The sequence below is a fragment of the Chelonoidis abingdonii genome, chromosome 2 (genome assembly GCF_003597395.2).
Source record: "Chelonoidis abingdonii isolate Lonesome George chromosome 2, CheloAbing_2.0, whole genome shotgun sequence".
NCBI classification, from domain to species: domain Eukaryota; kingdom Metazoa; phylum Chordata; order Testudines; family Testudinidae; genus Chelonoidis; species Chelonoidis abingdonii.
Genome location: NC_133770.1, coordinates 182,802,688 through 182,824,317, shown reverse-complemented (window position 1 = coordinate 182,824,317; position 21,630 = coordinate 182,802,688). Strand labels below are relative to the sequence as shown.

General features: G+C 48.9%; 1 protein-coding gene across 1 annotated transcript; it reads right to left on the bottom strand.

The window, feature by feature from the left end:
* Window positions 1-636: 636 nt before the first annotated feature.
* On the bottom strand, window positions 637-14,649 carry SMIM13 (small integral membrane protein 13). Its single transcript, XM_032793269.2, has 2 exons — window positions 14,491-14,649; window positions 637-888 (listed from the first exon to the last, which is right to left on the bottom strand). The coding sequence occupies exons 1-2, from the start codon at window positions 14,564-14,566 to the stop codon at window positions 695-697; spliced, it is 270 nt and encodes an 89-aa protein (XP_032649160.1). The 5' UTR covers window positions 14,567-14,649; the 3' UTR covers window positions 637-694.
* Between the last annotated feature and the right edge of the window lie 6,981 nt (window positions 14,650-21,630).

The window sequence follows — 21,630 nt, the reverse complement described above, 5'->3', positions numbered from 1 at the left end:
ATGACAAAAACACAGAAGCCTAGCAGAATAGTTTTACCTGTAACCCTTCTTGTGTCAAAACCAGGAAACCGGGTATGGTCACCTGATTTCGTTTTTCTTTAAGGAGATAGATACAACCTCCACATCATGTGTATCTAGTACTAATTCTCTCATGTATACAAAAGGTTACTAAACCTCATTTTACAATACCATGCAAGCAGGATATCCTTTGAACATCTTTCAAGTTTACATGCATCGACAAATTGAAGAATATATATATTTATATAGCTGAATGAAATACAGAAATAAAATTAAATTTTACTACAACTAGTTGCAGTGCTGTGAAATAAAAATAAGTTAGCAACCATTTCAAGTCTGAGATGCTTACCATGTTCAGACTAATGGAAAGGCTAGGCCTATGGACCAGGAAACAGCATCTGTTTGCAGGGGTGGGAGCTACAGCAGCTCAGCCTTTTTCAGGCTGAGAGATTCTCCCCCTACCTTATTTTTTCTAGTTCTATATGGGTTACCATTAAAGACCTTCCTGAACCGCCATTAAAGTAGTGTATATCTGAAATCCAACAGTAAAAGGTTCACAGATATTTGGTTTTTTGGAGTCCATTGTTTTCAGTAAAACAAAACTGCTGAATCACACAGTGCAGCAGAAGTGTTTAATCTGTTCATAGGTCACTAATGAATGCCCAGAGGACTCTTTTTAAGTTGCTTCTTCTGCTAGTGCCCTTCTTTGCCGTGCTGATTTCTGTCTACCTCTCTGTGGAGTGGGTGGAGTCTCCTGTTCAGCTTCAGACTCTGAAGGCTCATTATCCCCCTGTTGGGATCCTGTGTCTCCTATCAACTCTCTCAGGAACTTGAATTTAGATAAAAACAGTTGCCACACCACATACCAACCTATGGGAGACAAAAAACAAAGAGTTACTTGTTTGTTGTACAATAATTTTTCCAACATACAAAAACTCAGGCTACAAAAAGTGCATTCATCAACAGCTTACCAGCACTCAGAAAAGGATTACCCCTTTCCAAAGATTTTAAAGTGATCTACAGTTCTCAATTTGATTCAATTGGTAGAACTCGTCTCTGGACCAGAAGAGGCCAAGTTCAAATTCCAGATTAGGACTTGATCTCCCTATGAATGTTAATATGTCAGCATAGCAAGAGGGGGTAATGAATATTGCACAATTATGGGTATCATCCTTTGAGTGTTAAAGTGAGGTTCCTTCTCATTTCTTGACTGACCATGATGCTTTTTCATTGTAAAAAGATACGCCAAGCATTTCCAGCCTAAACTTGCTCACTCAATAAATAGACAAGAAATTAGATTTAGTATAAAGCACAGCTCTATTCTAGAATCAGATTGACAAGGTTTTCATTCTTCTAGCGCTCAAAATATTCTGAAGTCATACTTCAACTGGAAGAGGTGATCTCTTCAGTTCAGAAGTCTTGCTTAAACAAGGTACTACCTCATTTACCCTTCCAAGATTCCATTATAGAAAAGTTAAAATGATCAGGGAACACAATTTAGTATTGCACAGCTCCTCCCACCCCCACCTCCATATACAGGGAAGGGACTATAAAAGGCAATTTAAAACACGTGCTGTTTAATCAGAACAGCAAATTACAGTAGTTAAGTCTTCATTTTTAATGCCCTGCACAGCCTACCCCCAATCTACCCATTATCTTGAATAGGACATCAAGATGTCATCTTTCAATTCTTACATCGGAGGGCATTCTGCGCCAAAAAATCAAAAACTCTGTGCACAATATTTTAAAATTCTGAAAGTTATATTTGTCAATAAACAAATGCAGAGGCTCCAGCATGGCAGTGGGGAGCACAGGCCACTGGCTTGCTGAAGGTGGGAGGTCACCCTGCAGCTCCCCATCCCCAGGACATGGACTTAGTGGTGAGGCACCATCCAACTCTGATAAAGCACAAGGCTTGAGCCTGTCCCAGAAACACCCTGGGGCCCTGCCCCTCTGTGCCAGGCACACCAGGTGTGGGGCAGGCAGGCTCAACCAGGCAGGATCCAAGTGTTGAGGGGCTCAGTGGGGGAGGATTCAGGTGTGGGTTGAGAGGATTCTGTGTGGGACAACCTGAGTTCAGGCAGCCCAGTGGAGGGGGGGGCGGGGCTGAGGTTCAGTGGGGTTGAGGTGTAGGTATGGAGGGCTAGAGGGGTTATGTATGTGCCCAGTGAGGTTTGGCAGGGGTGTCTGGGTATGGAAGGTCCGGATGCATGGGGGTTGGGTGGATGAGGGAGCAGTTCCCTGTACAGTGAGCCCTCCCCCAACAGTTGAGGAGCGATGGGGGCATGAAGCAGGAGAGGATGCGTGCTTCCTGCATCTGGGGGAGGTTTCTTGGGGGTGGGTCTGACACAGTCCCAGACACTCCTTGCAGGGGAAGAAGTCGTCTCATCCTCTCCTGCCTCCAGCCCAGACAGGACTAGCAGCTGATCCTGGCTCAGGGTAAGAGCCACTGGCTTGGGTGTCCCCAGCCCCATGGTGATTTACTTCTCTACCAGGTGCTCCGGGTGACTGAAAGAATGTACCTGTGCTGCTAGGGAGTGGTGTGTGACTGCTCTTGCAGCTTCCCTTTGCTTCCCTGTCAGAAAGTCATTTTTCTGTGAAAAAGCAAAGAAATCTGCAGGGAAGATGAATTCTGCGCACATACAGAATTCCCCCAGGAGTAAATTCTGCTCTGTCAATGTTTCCAGTCTTCAATGCCCAATTGTTACATTTTCCAAACCAACATCTTTAAGCTGTCTTCCGTGCCTCTCTTAAAGCATGGAAGGATCTCTGCAAAATATCTGAAAAGCCATCTTACTGTCTCCCAAATCCTTCCTTAAAACTCTCCTCTGCCATGATGCCTACCCAAAAAACAAACAAACAAAAAAAAACTTGACCATGTTTAGAGAAGTTGCTGAACTGTGATCACTCGTCTTGTTGGCTAGCATTGTCTCATTGTTTCCTTGCTCTCCCTCTTTCTGCTTGTTGCATCCACTGTTGTCTCTAATTATATGCTTCAATTGCAAGCTCTCTGAGGAAGTGACTGTCTCTTTGGTATGCATTTGCAAATTGTTTAGAACAACAGGCCCCGATGACTGGGACTCTTAAATGCTACCATCAAAATTAAGGCTGCAAGTTTGTCACAGAAGTCATAGATTCCGTGACTTTCCATGACCGCCGTGAATTCTGCAGCAGTCGGTACACCTGGCTCCAGGGTAGCTCAGGTAGCCTTTGTGGCAGTTGTAGCAGCAGCTGCTGGGGCAGTCTCAGGATACCGCCCCACCCGCAGCAGAAGAGTTTGGGTGTGGGAGTGGGGTGGGGCAGGCTCTGGGTGGCCCTTACCCGAGGGGCTTCCCAGAAGCAGCAACCTCCCCCTGGCTCAGCTGCCAGGCATGGCCAGGCAGCTCTGCGTGCTGCCTCTGCCTGCAGGCACCACCCTCGCAGCTCCCATTGGCTGCAGTTCCCAGCCTACAGGAGCTGCGAAGCCAGCGCTCTGGGCAGAGGCAGCATGCAGAGCTGCCTGGCCATATTTCTGCCTAGCAGCTGAGCCAGGGGGAGGTTGTCGCTTCTGGGGAGGCCCCTAGGTAAGAGCCGCCCAGAGCCCGCCTCACCCCGTCCTGTGCCCCAATCTCCTGCCTCCTCCCACACCCAAACTCTGTTGCTGCTGTGGAGGCGCATAGCCAGGTAGGGAGCATGCTGGCCCTGCCAATTCGCCCCCCCTCCCCCCCAGCACACGGTTTGCCCTCCCCCAGTCCCACCCACCTCCAAGTTTTAGTCAGAGGTATTTTTAGTAAACGTTACGGACACTAGTTTGAAAAATTATGCTATAGAAAAGTGTTATTTGTTATATTAGAAATGTTAGTTTAGCCTGCTTAGAGTTAATCATTAATACTTTGACTCCTGTCATAAACTGGGAAAATCCTGTCAATTCCAAATTCAAGTCACTGGCCTATATGAATTTTAATTACCTTTAAAAATCTTGTTTGCCCAGAACTAGCGGAACCAGTCATGATTATTTATTTTTAGGTGTCACCAGAGCATGATAATAGACATCCTTTAAATGTGGACAATAACGCAAGAGTCATCAAGGAAGATGACAACAATACAGAGACATCTAGAGAATCAGTGACTGTGAAATATGATAGTTCTCTCTCTCTCCCTCTCTCTCTCTGGAAAGGTAGATTTTAAAAAGATTATTTTTTGTGCCCTAAGATCATGCATACCACAACTAGCTCCACAGAATCTGTAGTTAAATCCTATTTCCCTCACTGGCCCAATTCTTATAGAAAAGCAATCAAACAATGCAAAGGCATGTTAGTTTCTACTCACAGGAGAGAGAAGGAGAGAGAAAGAGAGGAAAAAAAACACTAAGTGCGTCAAATGGAAACAGAAAATTAACAGCAATATACATATTGCTACGATTAAAACTGTACTCATTACTACTAGTTTTCTATTTTCATATACATTTAATATACAAGAATGAAACTCAGAATTTTACAATTAAAGAAAACCTATGAAGCAGCTATGAATCTCCAGTTCTAATAGTCCTCATTCTTGCCACTAAATCAGACAGATTTAATTTTTTTAAAAAAGATGTAATATACTTTATTAGACCTTACAAAAGCATATATAAAGAGAAAACAGATAAATTATCTATTTTTTTCCCCTAGAAGCCCTTCAAAGAAAGCCAATTCACACCATAAAGAGTACAGTTTTAATTCTAGGGACAGCACAAAACAAGACATCAAAGTATTTAGCATCTTCCACAAAATAGTATAGGGTGCTTTAGAATAGCTCATTTAAAAGATGAACGAAAAGTACTGAAATGTATTTAATACCCTAGATCACCAGCAAAGTGGAGCACTGAGCACATCACTTGGTATTACACAGTAAGTGTTCCTTTTATCTTTGCGAATTGGGCTATTCATCATATAAATCATCGTTTGTATATCTACAAAACTCTCAAGTTTAAGACAAGAATTTGGACATAGTAGATAACCAGCCAATTCAGACCTCACTGGGCAACTAAGAATTTACGGTCAGCTAAGTATACTGAACCACTATACAGATTTAAAAAGCAGCGCAGGATTTTACAGAAAGCCAATGTCATGATGCTAAAGAGATGGTCAATCTGAAATCTAGTCATTGATATTAAAAAAGTTAGAAATACTTTGAGGTACGACACCTGCTCCCAACTGCCACTGCCAATTGTGGAGGTTTTATAGCCATTTTCTTATTTTCTTCTCCCACAGGTTCTCTCCCGATGTTGCTGTGTAAAAGGCCCACTTAAACATGTAAAACTGACTGACTATACAGGGGAAACCCTGGAAGTGTCCCCACATAATATAATCAAAGTGGATAAAGCCTTTTTCACTAATTGCTTTCAGTCATAGTGTAAGTTCTGATTTAAGGAAGTGTTATCTGAAGCAATACTAAATAAAAAGACTCAAAGAAGAGTGATTTTTAAATTGTCTCTCTTTAAAAACATAGGTGTTCTACTGGAATTGCTGAATGCTTGTAAGGACACAAACTGCTCCGTAGATATAACATGGTCAGGAAGAAAATTGACAGTCAAATCAGATTATGGAAAAAAAACACAGAGCCTGTCAGCTTTTTCAAGTATCTCACTGAGAATGGTTTCAATCTGGCAATATTATGTTGATGATACAAAGACAGCCTAGTGACAGATTTTAGGTATTTCATCGTTTATAATTCAAACATGTATATCCAGACTACTGATACTTGGGAATATTAAGAGCATTATCAAATGATAATCACCATACATCAATGGTGGGCAGCCTGCGGCCCACAGGCTGCACATGGCCCATCAAGGTAAGACATTGACAGTCCACAGCCATGGCCCCCCGCAGCTCCCAGTGGCTGCAGTTCACTGTTCCCGGCCAATAGGAGCTGAGAGAAGCAGCAGCCAGCAAGTCCCTGCAGCTCACTGCTCCAGCCCCAATCCATTCCCCTTGACTGGGGCTGGTTGAAGAGCCCTATGCCTGTCTGGCAATGAGAAACAGCTGCCAGCCATATTACCCAGGGGCTATAAAGGCTGGCAGGAAGGAAGCCAGAGAAGAAGGGAAGAGAAAGGCTAGGCACAGAGGGGCTGGGGCCTCTAGTCTGCTGCTGGCAAAGTTTGACTGTGAAAAACCTGTACATAGATAGCAAGGTGGTGGTGGGAAACAGCTATAAATAAAGAGCACTGGTGTTTACACCAACCTGAGGGAAGTAGGAGCAGAAACCAGAGCGGCCCACTACAACTCGCTAAACACGGGGGCTTGTCTGTGATCTCAAGCCAGCGCAAGAGTTTGGTGACCTGGAGATGGAGGGGTCCCTGCAGTGGCTAGTGAAGCAGCTGGAGGAGGCAAAAGGTGCTGCAAGCCTTCCAGCAATCCCATCAGCTAGAGAGGCAGGCCTTACTCACCTGGCAAGCGGAGCAACAGAAAACCAAGGTACACAAAAAAACAATGATTTAAAATAATATAATAATAATCTGTTTTTAATTTAAATCAGATTTTGATAAAATGCTTTTTGAGGAAGACTCTCTAAAGATAGTTTTAATTCAGATACATTATAGCTCAAAGAATATTACATGACTATACATCATGGAACAGGGATTATTAATTCTATAGTATTAGACAGTATATTCATGTAAACAGTTAAGGAAAAGTTTTGTAAATGAGTTCCAATAGCTCATGGATTAGGGACCCAATCTTAAGGGGTTCCAGGGGCTTCTGTATAGATTATTTAGGTTAATCTTTCTATCTACCCAATGGGACTCAGTGCTAAGTCTAGAAGATACCACCACAGATGCCCAGTTTTACAGCTCTCAAACTGTGGATTTGTGTCTCCAGAGGTAACATGCTTGTTAACAGCAAAAATGTTTTTAAAGAAATAAATAAGAGGTGAGAAATAACAGATCTCAAGCCTACTGTCCCTCTGCAAATTTGTGTACAGTCAATCCCTTACCTCTCTCTAAAAGTGCAAAGTTTGAAAAAGTTCGGTGAATACAAGATTGTTGGGGGCGGAACAGATCTGGACAAGGAGAAGTCTGCCTGTCCCTCCCTCCTCACATTTATCTCCAGTAGAAACAAAAGTGAAACTGTTTGAGCAGCATATTCCAGAAGTCTTGAGGTCTTTCTGAGTGTATCCTGCATTGATTTGAGATCTACCATACCATTCTCTCACTAGAAGGGAAAACCTATAACGGCAGCAGGCCATAAATGAGATCCCCTTTGAGAGTATTTTAATGAAGTTCTTCTACCTGTGAAGACTATGTATTAAGGTTATAACAACCAACAAGAACGCACTTTTATGTAGAAATCCATGATTAAATGAAGTCTTACTGACTAGTGATTTAAATAACGATTTAAACCAAATCCACCCTGACGAAAACCCTGCAGGACTTTATAAGGGAGCAGGCCAATGTGCAGCAGCAGCTCCCCAGAGACTGGTGACTCCCATGGGGCGTGATGACACCTACGCAATGGGATTGGACCTGCGTAAGATGGGCCCTGCCGATGACCTGGATGTCTTCTCTGTACCTTTGAGAGGGTAACCCTGGATGCCGGATGGGATTGGGTAACCTTGGCCCTACGGCTGGCTCCCTATCTGATCAGCAAGGCTCAAGTGGTTAATATGGTGCTGAGCAGGCCAAAGACTGAGACAGCGAAGGTGGCCGTCCTAGACTGTATAGGGCTGTCAGCGGAAAATGCTGGCAGAAGTTTGCGACACCAAGCCTTCGCCCAAAGGCTGACTCACCGGGCCACTTGTTGGTTGCAGCCAGACACCCAAATGGTGGGGGAAATCCAGGACCAAGTGATCCTGGAGCAGTTTTTACAGGGCCTCCCTGAGAACTTCTGAGTCTAGGTCAGACGACACCAGCCGGGCACCATGGAGGCTGCAGTTAACTGAGGAGTATGAGGAGGCGGACTTCCCCCAAAAGGAAGGTCAGACATGCTGGGAGCTGGAGTGGGAGAAAAGACCCTGAGAAAACCCCTCACCCCCGGAAAGGGCCTGGAAAGGAAGAAAGAGGAATCCAGGTGAGCCCCCAGTCCCCCCATACAGTTTGTGTACTGGCAGTATGGGGGCCAGGACATAAGAGGGGGGACTGCCCAGAGATGGAATGCAGCCTAGCTGAATTTTGCAGCTGGACTAATGTTGGAGGGAGGGGGAAAGGGCGAGGACTAGCCACCATTCTGGGGCTAGCCAACAAGGGGTGGTAGCTTCATTGCTGGGAAAGTGTCTGCTGCCAAAGAAGCGCTGTCCACACCAGCGCTTTTTGTTGTTAAAACTTTTGTCATTTGGGGGGGAGCGGGGTGTTTCACACTCTGAACAACAAGAAGTTTTGATGACAAAAGTGCAGTGTAGACATAGGCATGGAGACTATGGCTGATCCCAATTTTACAGATGGGGAGTAGACACAGAAAGACCAATAGCAGTGCCCTCCCTCGCAGCAGTGTTGTGAGAATAAATGTTAAAGAATTGTGAAGGGCTCAGATGCTATGGTAACATAGGCCACGTTCATGCAATAGACATAGTATGTGTGGCTTGGCTCCACAGGGCTCTTTGAGCTTAATTTTTCCCCTCAGTGCAACTTTTCAAATACAGTTCAGGCCTATTTCATTCCCAAAAGGAAAATAATTTATTGCCTTGCTAGCCCCTCTTTACAAACACATTTCAAAGACCACTTCAAAGGAAAGGGCATTTTCTTTTTAATTGTCCTGAGAAAGACAATATTGGTTTAGGTCTCTTAGGCTGTGTCTACATTAGAGACCTTACAGTATAAATGACCTTGGTACCCATGCAGTGGCGCTGCTATAAGATCTCTTGTGTTGCCTTTCTATGACAATGGGCGGGAGCTCTCCCATCAATATAATTAAAGCACCTCCAATGAGTGGTGGTAGCTTCTCCCGCTCCCTAGCGCTATGCATAGCTGGCATTTATGCAGGCAAAACTTATGTTACCCGGGGGAAGAGAGGGAAAGACATTTCCACATGCCCGAGCAACGTATGTTTAGCCAACATAAGTGGTAGTGTAGATATGGCTCAGACTTTGACGGTCTGCGAAACTGAAGAGTTATGAAACAACTGAACACAGCATTAAAGAACAGCTTGTATCTTAAGAGCCTAGCTGTCTACAACTGAATTCAGCCTTCTGAAATAGTACACAAAAGTCCCCTATCTCAATGTTTGTTAAGTCTGTTTTGGGGTTGGGTTTTTTTAGGCACGATGTAAGTCAAACCACATCCTGCTAGTCCAAAGTTCACTAGAAATTTTCAGCACATATCAGAACGTACCTCTCTGCAGTCACAGTGTAGCTCAATGTGTGCCTATTGTGAGAAAATAAATCAAGTACAGACAACAAATGCCCAAGTTAGTAATATCAGAGTTCAGCTTGCCTGACATTTCATCCTAACCTCACTTCCTGGACTGTTTGACATGAGTTGCTGTTATAGGTAAATGTTAAACGAAACTGTATGATGGGGTACATTATGGCGCAAAGAACATATGCAAAGAGACAAAGGTTTGGATTCCTGGATTGAAGCTCCACCCAAGATTCCTCATTTGGAACTATGGAGATTGAATTCGAAGGGTCGTCTGTCTCATATCAGTATACCAAATGAGTGTAAAGGCTATGTTTATTTGCAAATCAGCAAGTTTTAATAGTCACCAACTAATGAGAAGCAACTTTTTTTTTAAGGAAAATAAAATAACTAAAAATTACAAAAGCAAAACAAGGTTAAAATTGATTTAAAAATCAAGATTTCCTGAACAATTCCCCCCCCGCCAAAAATCCCCAGACCAAACCCTACAGCCCCAAACCAAAACAAACCCCACAATTTTAGACACGTGATCTTAGCAATGAATGCTAAATATCATTTTTCACTCTGCTATTCCAACATCATTGATTATGATAAATATAATTGATACTGTATTTAACAACTTATAGAGATGACTAAAAATTCTGAAGCGTTTGTAATGGACAAAAAGATTCAGCAAAAGTTTTCCTGATGTTTTGCATACATAGCTAACTCTGCAATTTGAATTTACATGTATTCTCTCTTCCCTAGGCCATGCATGCTATGGTTTTCTATGTGAATTAAAAGTATTGAAAAAGAGCCCAGAATAGTTTTAACATCCCAGTTTCCCCACCAACTTTGCTCTGATAGAAAAAGTGCTCTCCTTTACTAACGGCGTCTAGTCCAGGGGTTTCAAACTCAAATGACCAAAAGGGCCACATGAGGTCTAGTGCATTGACCTGGGGGCCACATCACTGACACCCTCACCCTCTCTGCCCCCGGCCTCACTCCACTCCACCCCTTCCATGAGGCCCTGCCTCTTCCCATTCCTTCCCTGCCCCTTTCCACCCCCTCCCCTAAAGTCCCCACCCCAGCGCTGCCCCTTCCCTGTCACCAGGGGGTGCAGGAGGGGTGCAGGGTGTGTCAGGGGCTCAGCACAGGGAGTTGGCATGTGGGGTGAAAGAGGTGAGGGGTGTGGCCCGGGGTGCAGGGTGCAGCAGGTGGCTCGGCAGGGACTGCTGGACAAGTGTGGGGTGTGGCAACAGGCTCAGGGAGGGAGCTGGGGTGTGGGGTGCGGCAGGGGGCTCAAGGCAGGGAGTTGGGTGCAGGAGGGGGGTGGTGTGTGGCAGGGGGCTCAGGGCAGGAAGTTGGGGTGCAGAAAGGGTGTGAGGTGCAAGCTGCAGCCCAGCATCACTTACCTAGAGTGGCTCCGGGGTGGCAGCGGCACACATTGGGGGCCAAGGCACGATCCTGGCCCCACGCCACTCCAGGAAGTAGCCGGAACCACAGCCACTGGGGGAGTGGGGGTGGGCACAGGGCTCTGCCGCTGTTCCTCCAGGTACCTCCCATGAAACTCCCATTGGCTGCAGTTCCCTGTTCCCGGCCAATGGGAGCTGTAGGGGCGGTACCTTGAAGTGAGGCAACACAGAAGCCCTCTGCCTCCTTCCCTCCACCCCACTCCAGCCCGAAGGGACGTGCTGCCAGCTGCTTAAGCGAGAAGCGCAGGGCTCGCGGCAACACGGGAGGCAATCCCGTGGGCCAGATTCAGCCCACAGGCTGTAGTTTGCCCACTCCTGGCCTGGCGGTAGGCCGAGGGGTTGGGGGGCGGGTGCAGGGAGCTTGGCGGGCCGCACAGAAGAGCCCTGCAGGCCACATGCAGCCCACGGGCAGCGTGTTTGAGACCCCTAGTCTAGTCACTACCTGACTCAAGTGAAATGGAAATAAATTCACTTTATTACTACTATTACAACAATTTATATGGCGACTAGCACTGTGGCATGTAGGCACATTGGTCCCAAACCGGTACAATTGAAATCAATGAGAGTTTTAACATTAACTTCAGTAGCAGTAGGGTTAGACCCTTTCTGGGAAGAATTAATCTACCGCTGAAGACTTAACACTCACAGAGAGAATTATAGCAAGAGGCAATACAAATATTTAGACTATTTGCCAAAACAATGCACTTGGAAAGAGTCCCCGGTAAATCATTTTTCACTCAAGAAAACAGTTATTACCAAAGACTCTTCTACAGTAACTCCCCAGTTAACGTCCTTTCGCTTAACACTGTTTTGATCTTACGTACTTGCTTAATTACAGAACATGCTCCATTTAAAGTTGTGCAATGCTTCGCTATAACGGCACTGGGCTGCCTGCTCTGTCCACACTGGCAGCCCCCCATCAGCTCCCCAAGCCCTCCCCCACCCCCCACACTCCCACCTGCAGACGAGTGCCTTCCCCCTCCTCCTCCTGCCCACAGCAATCAGCTGGCTTGCTGTGTTCAAGAGGGGAGAGGAGCGAGGACTTGGCTCCCCCTTCTTCTCCTGCCTCCCGAATGCCGCAAACCAGCTGATTGCTGTGGGCAGGAGGCGGGAGAGGGAAGGGGAGTCTGCATGCTGAGTCCTCGCTCCTCCCCCATGAACATTGCAAGCCAGCTCATTGCACGGGCAGGAGGGAGGGGGAAGGAGTGAGAACACTGAGTACCTCCTCCTTCCCTCCGGCTTGTGGTGTTCAGGAGGCAGGGGGGAGCCTACGTGCCGTGTCCCTCACTCCTCCCCTCTGCCTCCTGCAGGGCAGCTGATTGCTGCGGGCAACAGACAGGGGAGGGAGGGGGGAGGAGTGAGAATGCGGTGTGCAGAATAAAGGGGGAGGGTGGGGGCTTGGGAGAAGGGGAAGCATGGGCAGACCGAGGGTTGAGCCCCGCGCCCCTGGTGCTTGCAGAGTAGGGGAAACTACCGCTGCTGCTGCGCAACGTGCTTCTCCTACCTACTGTACCTTCAGCCTCCTTACCTGCCTCATTGTCTCCAGTGCCAGTGGGCTGTGCCTGTGTGAGGCAAGGCGAGGGCACCTCCCAACTATAGTACTGTACTGTATGGAAAAAAAATTTCCCTGGAACCTAACCCCTCCATTTACCTTCATTCTTATGGGGAAATTGAATTCTCTTAACATTGTTTTGCTTAAAGTCACATTTTTCAGGAACATAACTACAACGTTAAGTGAGGATTTACTGTACTTATGTTACTAGAAAACTCAGAGTCCAATCCTGCCACCATTCAAACACAAGCACCCTTACTCTTGTGTGAAGTCTTGGCAGGACAGTGCTCTAAAACAGTGGTTTTCAAACTTTGGGTCACAACCCAGTACTGGGTCGTGGAATGTAAGGCACTGGGTCTTGCTCAGCACCCAGGGACCCTGGCGGCCGGTCATTAAAATCTAGTAGTCCCTACCTGTTCTGGCACAATGCTGTGCCCTGGAAGCAGCCAGCAGCAGGTCCGGCTCCTAGGCAGGGGAGCCACAGGGCACTGGCTCTGCTGAGGGGGGTGGGGCCTGTGGGTAAGTGTTATGCAGAGCCGCTTCCGCCTAGGAGCCAGACCTGCTGCTGGCCGCTTCCAGGGCGCAGTGCAGTCCGCGGCGCCAGGACAGGTGGGAAAGCCTGTCTTATCACCCTTGCTGCACCGCTGACTGGGAATTGCCTGAGGTAAGCCTGCACCCCAACCCCGCACTCCAATCCCTTACACCAGCCCTGAGCCCCCTCAAACCCAGAGCCCCTTCCTCCCAAACTTCTCATCCCAGCCCCACCCCAGAGCCTACACCCCCAGCCCAGAGCCCTGACCCTCCTCCTGCAACTCAACCCCCTGCCCCAGCCCAGAGCCCCCTCTCACACCCTGAACCCCTCATTCCCGGGCCACCCTGCAGCCCTCACCTCAGCACTCTAACCCTCTTCCCCAGCCCAGAGCCCCCTCTCACACTCCAAACCCCTCATCCCCAGGTCTGCTGGGTCACAGGCATTAACAATTTTCTTCAACTGGGTCACCAGAAAAAAGGTTCGAAAAACACTGCTCTAAAACGTACTGTACTATAAGTTCAACACAGTTAAGTTGATTGTGGGATTTTTAACACCTGTCAAGTTCAAAACAAACAACTCAGAAGTTATTATTTTATTATCCTTACTAACAAATGGTCTGTCCAGATGGAAAACTGTCACCTAAATATGTAAAAGCCTGTGTAACCTGCATTGCCTGTACATATAGTGAGAGACAGGATAAAGATATGCCTGACTCCTAAGTCAATGAAAACAGCTTCCTGCTCCTGGTACACTTTCAATGTAGTGAAACAACTACGAAGTCATTGATAGCTCTAATTCTCTGTCTATAACCTGCTTCCAAATTATTAAAATATCCGTTAAATTCAGTCAAAATTTTACTTAAGATGAGGAAGCCCCTGTCCTTTCAGCATTTTTAATCAATTTAATACATCATTTTATGTCTGACTAAGGTAAAAAGCATTTACACACAGAATTTAATAGGACTCTTAAGTTCTTACTACCTGTTATATATGGGGGGAGAGAGAGAGGAGGATGCTAGTGTAGCCTCCTGCCTGAATATTATAGAACAATCCTAGTCTTTCAACATCACTCCTGTTACATGCTTTTTAGTAAGGTCTGCAGTCCAATCAGCCTTTCCCATGGCAGTGTAAAGAAAATGAGGAAGCTGACCAGATTGCATCTTACAGAGTATCCACAATTCTACTTTTGGTTTCTTTGATTTTTTAAAATACAACAGCCACCTATAGAGTATTCTTAAGTGCCTATCTTTATGGGACCCCATAAAGGTCCTTCCTTTAGTCTCAAATTAAACTCACATTGTTTTTGTTTTTCATTTAAAAAGCTGTCTTTAGTAGGAGGCTTTTTCAGTCATTCATTGGTATTTCTATTGCTCTCAATACTGTCCTATCGGCGCATAACTGTTCAGCAGCACGTTCCCCCAGCGGCTGTGAACTTCAGATCAGTGTAGTGAATTCAGCTCGGGGAACATTTCAAGGCTCAAATGTTTGAAAACAAGCGAAGAGGGCGCTGTGAGCGAGACCCTCAACAGGGCCCTTCCCTTCCCCGGCAAGGCCGAAGAGGACTCCGCGGGGAGGGATCGGGGCAGCTCGGGTCCGGGACACACACAGGGCTAGGGGTGTGTACTCACCGCACAGCATGAACAGGAGCACACAGGCCAGGGTGGCCACGATCACCAGCAGCGTCAGCCCGACGCTCTGCCACATCTTGGCTGGCCGGAGCGGAAGGCGCTGGGCGCTCTTACCCGCAGGGAGGGCGCAGCAGCATCCCCGCGGCGCATGGAGCGGGGAGACCGGCCGCACGCGCTGCACCGGAGGAGGACTCGAGGGAGGGGGCTGAGGCTGGTTATGAGCCGCCCCCAGGGCTCATGGCGGCGGGGCCAGGCCGGGGATGGGGGAGGAGCAGGCACAGATTTAGGTGGCGGGGGGGGGGGATGCCGGCACTGAGACCCCAGGGGGCACAGCGAGGAGGAAGCGCCCGGCCGCCGCTTCAGACCCGCCGGCGAGGAGGAGCCGGTAGCACCGCGCGTGGCTCCGCTACCGGTCGCCTCTGGAGGGAGCCGCAGCCCCGCGCCGCGCCGCGCCGCGCCGGAGGCGGGGCTGCGAACCCCCAATGGCAAAGGCCAGGCGGCGGCGGCGGCTTTTCTCCCTGACAACCCGGCGCTAGAGACCGCCAGTCCATGGGCGGCACGCGGGAGGCTGCGTAGTAACGCGTCACTGTGACGCCGCCAGCAGCGCAGAGCACGCTGGGAGTTGGAGTGTAACGAACTGCTGCTGTTGCCATTGTGAAGTGGTTACCAGCGAGTGACCTGTATCGGTTGAGTTAACGTTCCCCGGCCCAGCCTTGCCCAGGGGCGGCGTAGGGTTGCCTGGCTTCCCAGTTTTTGGTTTTTTTTTTATAGGCTCCTATTACCCCCATCTGGATTTTTCGTTTGCTGTCTGCGGTCACTCTAGAAGGGACTCAGGGTCATCACGTCAACACCGCCTGTTCAAAGCAGACCAACCCCACTAAATCAGCCCAGCCGGGGCTATTACAAGCCTGACCTTAAACTCTAGGAAAGGAGTTCACCACCATCCTAGGTAACCCATTCCAGTGCCTCAACACTCTGAGTGAAAAAGTTTTTCTGTATCCACTAAAGCTCCCCCACTGCAACTTGAGACACATTACTCCTTGTTCTGTCTCTGCTACCACTGAGACAGTCTGATCCAGCCTCTGGAACCCCTTTCAGGTAGTTGAAAGCAGCTATCAAATCCCCCCATCTTCTCTTTGTGGCAGACTAAATACCCCAGATCCCTCAGCCTGTTCTCGTAAGTCATGTTGCCCCAGCAGCAGGCCACACCAAGAGGATTCAGAGGGCCTGCGTGGTCATGGGCCGTCTTTGCGTGGCATTCAACGGCGGGGTCCTCTCGGCGGGAAGGCCGCCGGCTGAAGTACAGTTGAACAATGCAGCAGGCAGCAGTATGAGCAGCTAAGTGCTTGCGAGAGGTCCGCCGTTTTTTTTTTCTGTGGCCCGTTTGTTTGGTGCTTGTCTCACCGAGTGGCTAGTTCTGAGGCATGGCAGCACTCCCAGTGGCGGGTCTCTCACGTCGCTCCGAGTCTTCTGCTGCACTGAAGGACCACTTCCCTTGATCGCATCCGCTCTGCGCAGTGCTCCCTACTAAAGACAGCCAATATGCCATTGGCATCCTGGCAAGGGGTACACTGCTGTCTCCTATCCAGTTTCTCATTCCACTGTATCCCAGGTCCTTTTTCTGCAAGACTGTGCTCGCTTAGCCATGTCGGGTCCTTAGTACCTGTAAGCACTGCAGGAATTCTTGCTTCCTAAGTTGCGGACTCTGCACTTGTCCTTCAGTTGAACCCGCATGCAGATTTCTCTTGGCCCAATCCTCCAATTTGTCTAGGTCACGTGCTGGACCCTATCCCTACCCTCCAGCCTATCTATCTCTCCCCGCCAGCTTGAGATGTCATCTGCAACTTACAAATCATTAATAAAGATGTTTGAACAAAACCACCCCAGGACCGAGCTGTGGCAGCTGCTTTGATACCAGCTTGCAACATTGAGCCGTTGATCGCACTATCCTGTTGAGCCTGACAATAACTAGGCAAGCTTTCTTCGCACCTATATATGTCATACTTTATCTTGCTGTGGCAAGAAGTGGGAGACGTATCAAGCTTTGCTAAGTCAGATAGATCACATCCACCGGCTTTCCCATATCCACAAGCCAGTTATCCGTCATCATAGAGGGGCATCAGTTGGTCCAGGCATGACTTGACCTGGTGAATCCATGTTGACGTTCATACCTGCCCTCTCCTCCAAGTGCTTCAAAATGGATTCCTTGAGGACCTGCTCCATGATTTTGCTGGGGACTGAAGTGAGGCTGACTGGTCTGTAGTTCCCCGGGTTCTCTTTCTTCCCTTTTTTAAATATGGGCACTATATTTGCCTTTTTCCAATCATCCAGGAATTCCCCAGATCACCATGAATTTTCAAAGATAATGGCCAATGGCTCTGCAATCACATCAGCCAACTCCCTCAGCAGCCTTGGATGCATTAGAGCCAGAACCAGACCCGTGGACTTGTGCATGTCCAGCTTTTCTAAATAGTCCTTAACCTGTTCTTTCACCACTGAGGGCTGCCCACCTCCTCCCCATACTGTGTTGCCCAGTGCAGCAGTCTGGGAGTTGACCTTGTCTGTGAAGACAGGCAAAAAAAGCAACTTTTTCCACATCATCTGTTACTGGGTTGCCTCCCCCATTCAGTAAGGGTCCCACACTTTCCCTGACTTTCTTTTTGTTCCTTCTTGTCGTGTCTCTGATGTCCTAGCGCTGGCTTCTCGCTCTGGCTCAGCCTTCCCCTCACAGTGTGCCTAGCATCAGTGCTGCACCAAGCTCTGCCCCAGCCCTGCACAGTCATACCCCACAGCGACCCCGCCTTCACCCTTCTGGTAATGCAATGCACCCCTACCCTCATTCACACTCACATTGCAATGCTGCCCACCCCACTCCTCACACTGAAATGCACCCTGCCCCTCATTCACACTCACACTACAATGCACCCCCACCCCTCATTCACACTCACACTGCAATGCACCCCTCCTTATCCCTCACACTCACACTGCAATGCACCCGCACCTATGGTGACCAGGTGTCCGTTATTGGACCAGAACACCCAGTCAAAAAGGAATCCTGACAGCACTGGTCAGCACCACTGACTGGGCCATTGAATGTTTGGTTTGCGGTACCACAGCAGGGCTGACAGGCTTAGGGGTGGAGAGTTATATGGGCCCATGGTGCCTGTGCTCCAGCAATATTCAGGGCCTGAGGGCTCAGCTCCACCAATATTCGGGGCTGGGTCTCTCCCCCGGCCCCGCCCGCCACCCCGTGTACCTCCCCTGAAGCATTTCCTGGCCCCACCTGCCACCCCTGAGCAATTTAAAATGGCCTGGGGGCCCCCAGCTGCCGCTGTCACCACCAGCAGTGCAGCGGTCCTAAAGCGGCTTCCTGGCCAGCCTCGCACTGTGCCACTCGTGGTAGTGTCTGGAACGGCCCTACTGCCCTGGAGAGAGGGGTGTGTGTCTCCACATGCTGCCCCCACCCTGAGCACCGACTCCACAGCTCCCGTTGGCCAGGAACTACGGCCAATAGCTGTGGGGATGGTGTGTGCGGGCAGCGGTGCATGGAGACTACCTGATCCCACAACCTAAGAGCCGCTGCCAGAGGGGTGTGCAGGTTGCTTTCAGGAGCTGCCTGAGGTAAGTGCTGAACCCCCTCACTCTCTTGCACACTCCTGCCCCAGCCCAGAGCCTGCACCCTGCACTCAAACTCCCTCCCAGAGCCTGCACCCCTCCCATACCCAAAATCCCTCCCATAGCCTTAGGCAGGTGTGGGGGAGGGTGGGACTTGGATCTGTTCTGGGCACCATCAAAAATTATACAAACCTGCAGCCCCTGGCAGGCTCCCTGCTAGTCCCGTGCAGCTCCTGGGTTGGGAAACAGCCAGCATGTCCGACTCCTAGCCTTAGGGGCTGCCGGCGGGTGCTCATGCTGCCGCACTCGCTGGCGCTGCTCCCATTGGCTGGGTCAGGGCAGGGGAGGAACTAGTGCCACTTGCGAGTGCTCAGCAGGTGGTTGTTGAGGGGTTGTGTGGTGCGCCTCTCTCCCGCTGGTTCCTGGCCCTCTTCTCTTTGAGCTTCTTGTGTGGCTGGGCTTGAGCTGCAGCACGTGCCCTGCTGTGAACCGCAGTCTGTCGTCCCCTTGCTGGCACCCAGGAGTTGGAGGTATATTTATCCCCAGCTCTGAGTGCTGGGAATGGGGCTGCACCCCCATCCCCCTCATTACATCCCTCCCCATCCCAACCCCCTGCACCCCAATCCTCTTGTCATTGCATCCCTCCCCTGTCCCATCCCATCCTGCCCCCCACACATACCCATCCCAGCTCTTTACCCTTTACAGCACTCTCCCACCCATCCTCTCCACCTCCCAGAGCCACCACCCCCATGTCTCTGACCCCTGCACCTCATTCACCTCCATACACTGCTGCACTCCTATTATGTCCCTACATGCCCATGCCCCACACATCCTCATGCACCTGTGGCCTTCTGCCTCCCGCTGCATCCTCATCCACCCCGCACAAAACCGCTATAACACCTCCTCTCTCCTTCACTGCCCCGCCTCACCTCACCCTTGCTCTATCCTTGGCCTCTTTCCGTCCCTCCACCCTCTTTCCTCCCACCCACCTTCCTGCCTTCCTGAGGTGGCAGTGATTTAGGCGCCCCTGGAAAGTGTATGAAAAAGTGTGCTCTGTGTAGGTTTGTAAGCACGGAATGGTCTCAGCTATTGTGGGAACTTTCCTGCTTCTGCACTACCCGGGTGCAGTGGGCCTCGATTCGAAAGGCTCAGAGTCCTCGCTCCCACTTCCTTTACCCAGAGGCTCCCTGCCCTTGAGCCTTCCCCTTTCTATTCTCCTGTCTGGCAGAGTTCCTCGTTAACCCTTGACAAGCGACGGTGGTGCGTGTTCCGAGGTTCGATGGGAACTGGATCACTTCGTTACAACCTCCCCACCTGTTGTGTCGTCACCTAGGACAGGGAACTAGGGTTTGTCCCCACTCCGGGGTACTCTTTTGCATTGCGCACCTCCCTGACCTCAGCTGTCACATGCATACAGTTTAATCCAATACAGTTATTTAATTAACAATTAATTATCTACATACTCTAATATTATCTCTCTTTGAAAGGTTAAAGGAAAACACATCACCCCTGCTCTGTGGCAGGGAACATCACAAACAGTGTCTCTGGAAATCAGGGCAGTTCACAGTCTGTTCCTTGTAGGTCCCAGGCCTCCTTCTCAGGCCCTGGCTGTGCTGCAGGGATGCTGCGGGTTGGACACTTGCTCTGGCAGTGGCCACACACTCTCAGGCTCTTGGTGGCAGGACCCTTCTCCCCAGTGTCACCCTGCCCTGTCAGGGTTATGATCCCCCTCCAAGTCTGGCCTGCAGAGCCTCTTGGCTGAGGCATCTCCCTGTGCTGGGCCCACTGCCCAGGGTCCCCTCTTGCTCTCCCCAGCTGCTCACCGCACCCAGCTCCAGGCTCCAGCCCCAGCTCCACCACTCTGCCTCAGCACGGCTGCTGCTGCTGCTCTGCCTCCAGCTCCCTGGCTGCTTCTCTGGCCTCTCTGGCTCCAGTTGCTACAGCTCTGCTCCCAGGGCAGGTCTGCTCTGCAGGCTGCTTCTGTGACTCTGCTCTCAGCTCTCACCTGCTTCCTGGGCTGCTTGTCTGGCCCCTCTGGCTCTGGTTGCTGCAGCTCCCCTCCCAGGGCAGGTCTCTCTCTCTGGGCTGTGCTCTGGCTTTATGGGCTGCAGCTCTGCTCCCAGCAGCTTAGCTTGAGCCCCTGCTCTTGCCTTAGCTCGGCCCCACTCTGTCTGACCCAGGCAATTTCAGCTCACACGGAGGACGCGACCCACCCTGACCTTCTGTCTCTTTGATTAGCCTACCCGCCATGTCAATCAGACTGACCTGGAGCATTGGCCTCTCGCCATTGTTCCTGGGAATTGTCAGTCTCAGGGTCCTGATTTGCCATCAATCCTTTCCCTTTTAGTGCTGGGAGCTAGCAACCAAAACACCCCCACTGAATGTTAGTAAGGGGATAACAGTCCCCTTACACTCACACTTACAATTAGATGTTTTACCAATAGATTGTGCTATACGTTTGTGGTCTTTCTATTGCAAACGTGATTCATATCTGGTTCATTCCATTGACACCTTTTTACATAACAAGACATTGCAGGAACTCCTGTGTCAAAGTCTTCAGTTGTATCCTAATGCTCAGGAAGAGGGATCTTGAGAAGTGTATCAGTGGAGACTTAGCCCTCTAGGAAATGGTGGGTGGGAACAGCCATCGCTTCTAAGTAGAGCTGTGTAAATAGATTTTTCATTTCACTGGACATTCCAAAGAGAAATTGTGGGGGAGAGGAACTGTTTTGGGTTGAACCAAAAGGAAAAATTTGGTAAATTGAAAAGTTTTAAAAAAAATTCCTTTAGGGTCAAATGAAATATTTTGTTTGACCATTAATGAAACATGTTGATTTGGTTTTGTGCAATTTTTAATATATTTTTTTATTTTTTTAAATAAAAATAAAGGAAATGTTAAAACAAAAAGTCATTTAACCAAAAAATTGAAAGATTTTTTTAGAAAAATAAAAACAAAATATTTATTTTTTCTGAAATTTTTAAAAACTTTCCCTCCCCTCCTTACCAAAACAATTCATTGAAATCAACACTATTTCCGTTTACCTAAATCTGCATTTTGCTGCTAAAAAAGTTTCAGATTAAAAAAGTCAGCTCACTCTAGTCCTAAGCAATCACTTAAAGAAGAGATTTAACAATACGCCGATTTCTGTTCTATGTGCTCATGCAGTAAATTTACGGGCCTCAATCATAACAATGCAAGGACCCATGGAAGGAATGATTCAGCAAGTTTTGCAGCAGAGACATTATAGCAAAATCAAGCAGTGAGGGCTATGGGGAAGTGCATGCCCAAATGGGTCCTGCCACATTTTGTCACAAAATGCTGCTTACATGCCACTCCATGACAGCTCTGGGCCTACAGCTGGAGTGGGAAGTATAGCACCACCAGTGGGGCTGTGTTCTTACTGTGAAAGCCAGTGAAAGGTTCCCATTGATTTCACTGGGACCTGGATCAAAGGCCACACAGATTTAGGAGGTGGCTGCCCTTGTTCATTTCTGCAAGAGATGTATTGGGAGTGGGGATGAACA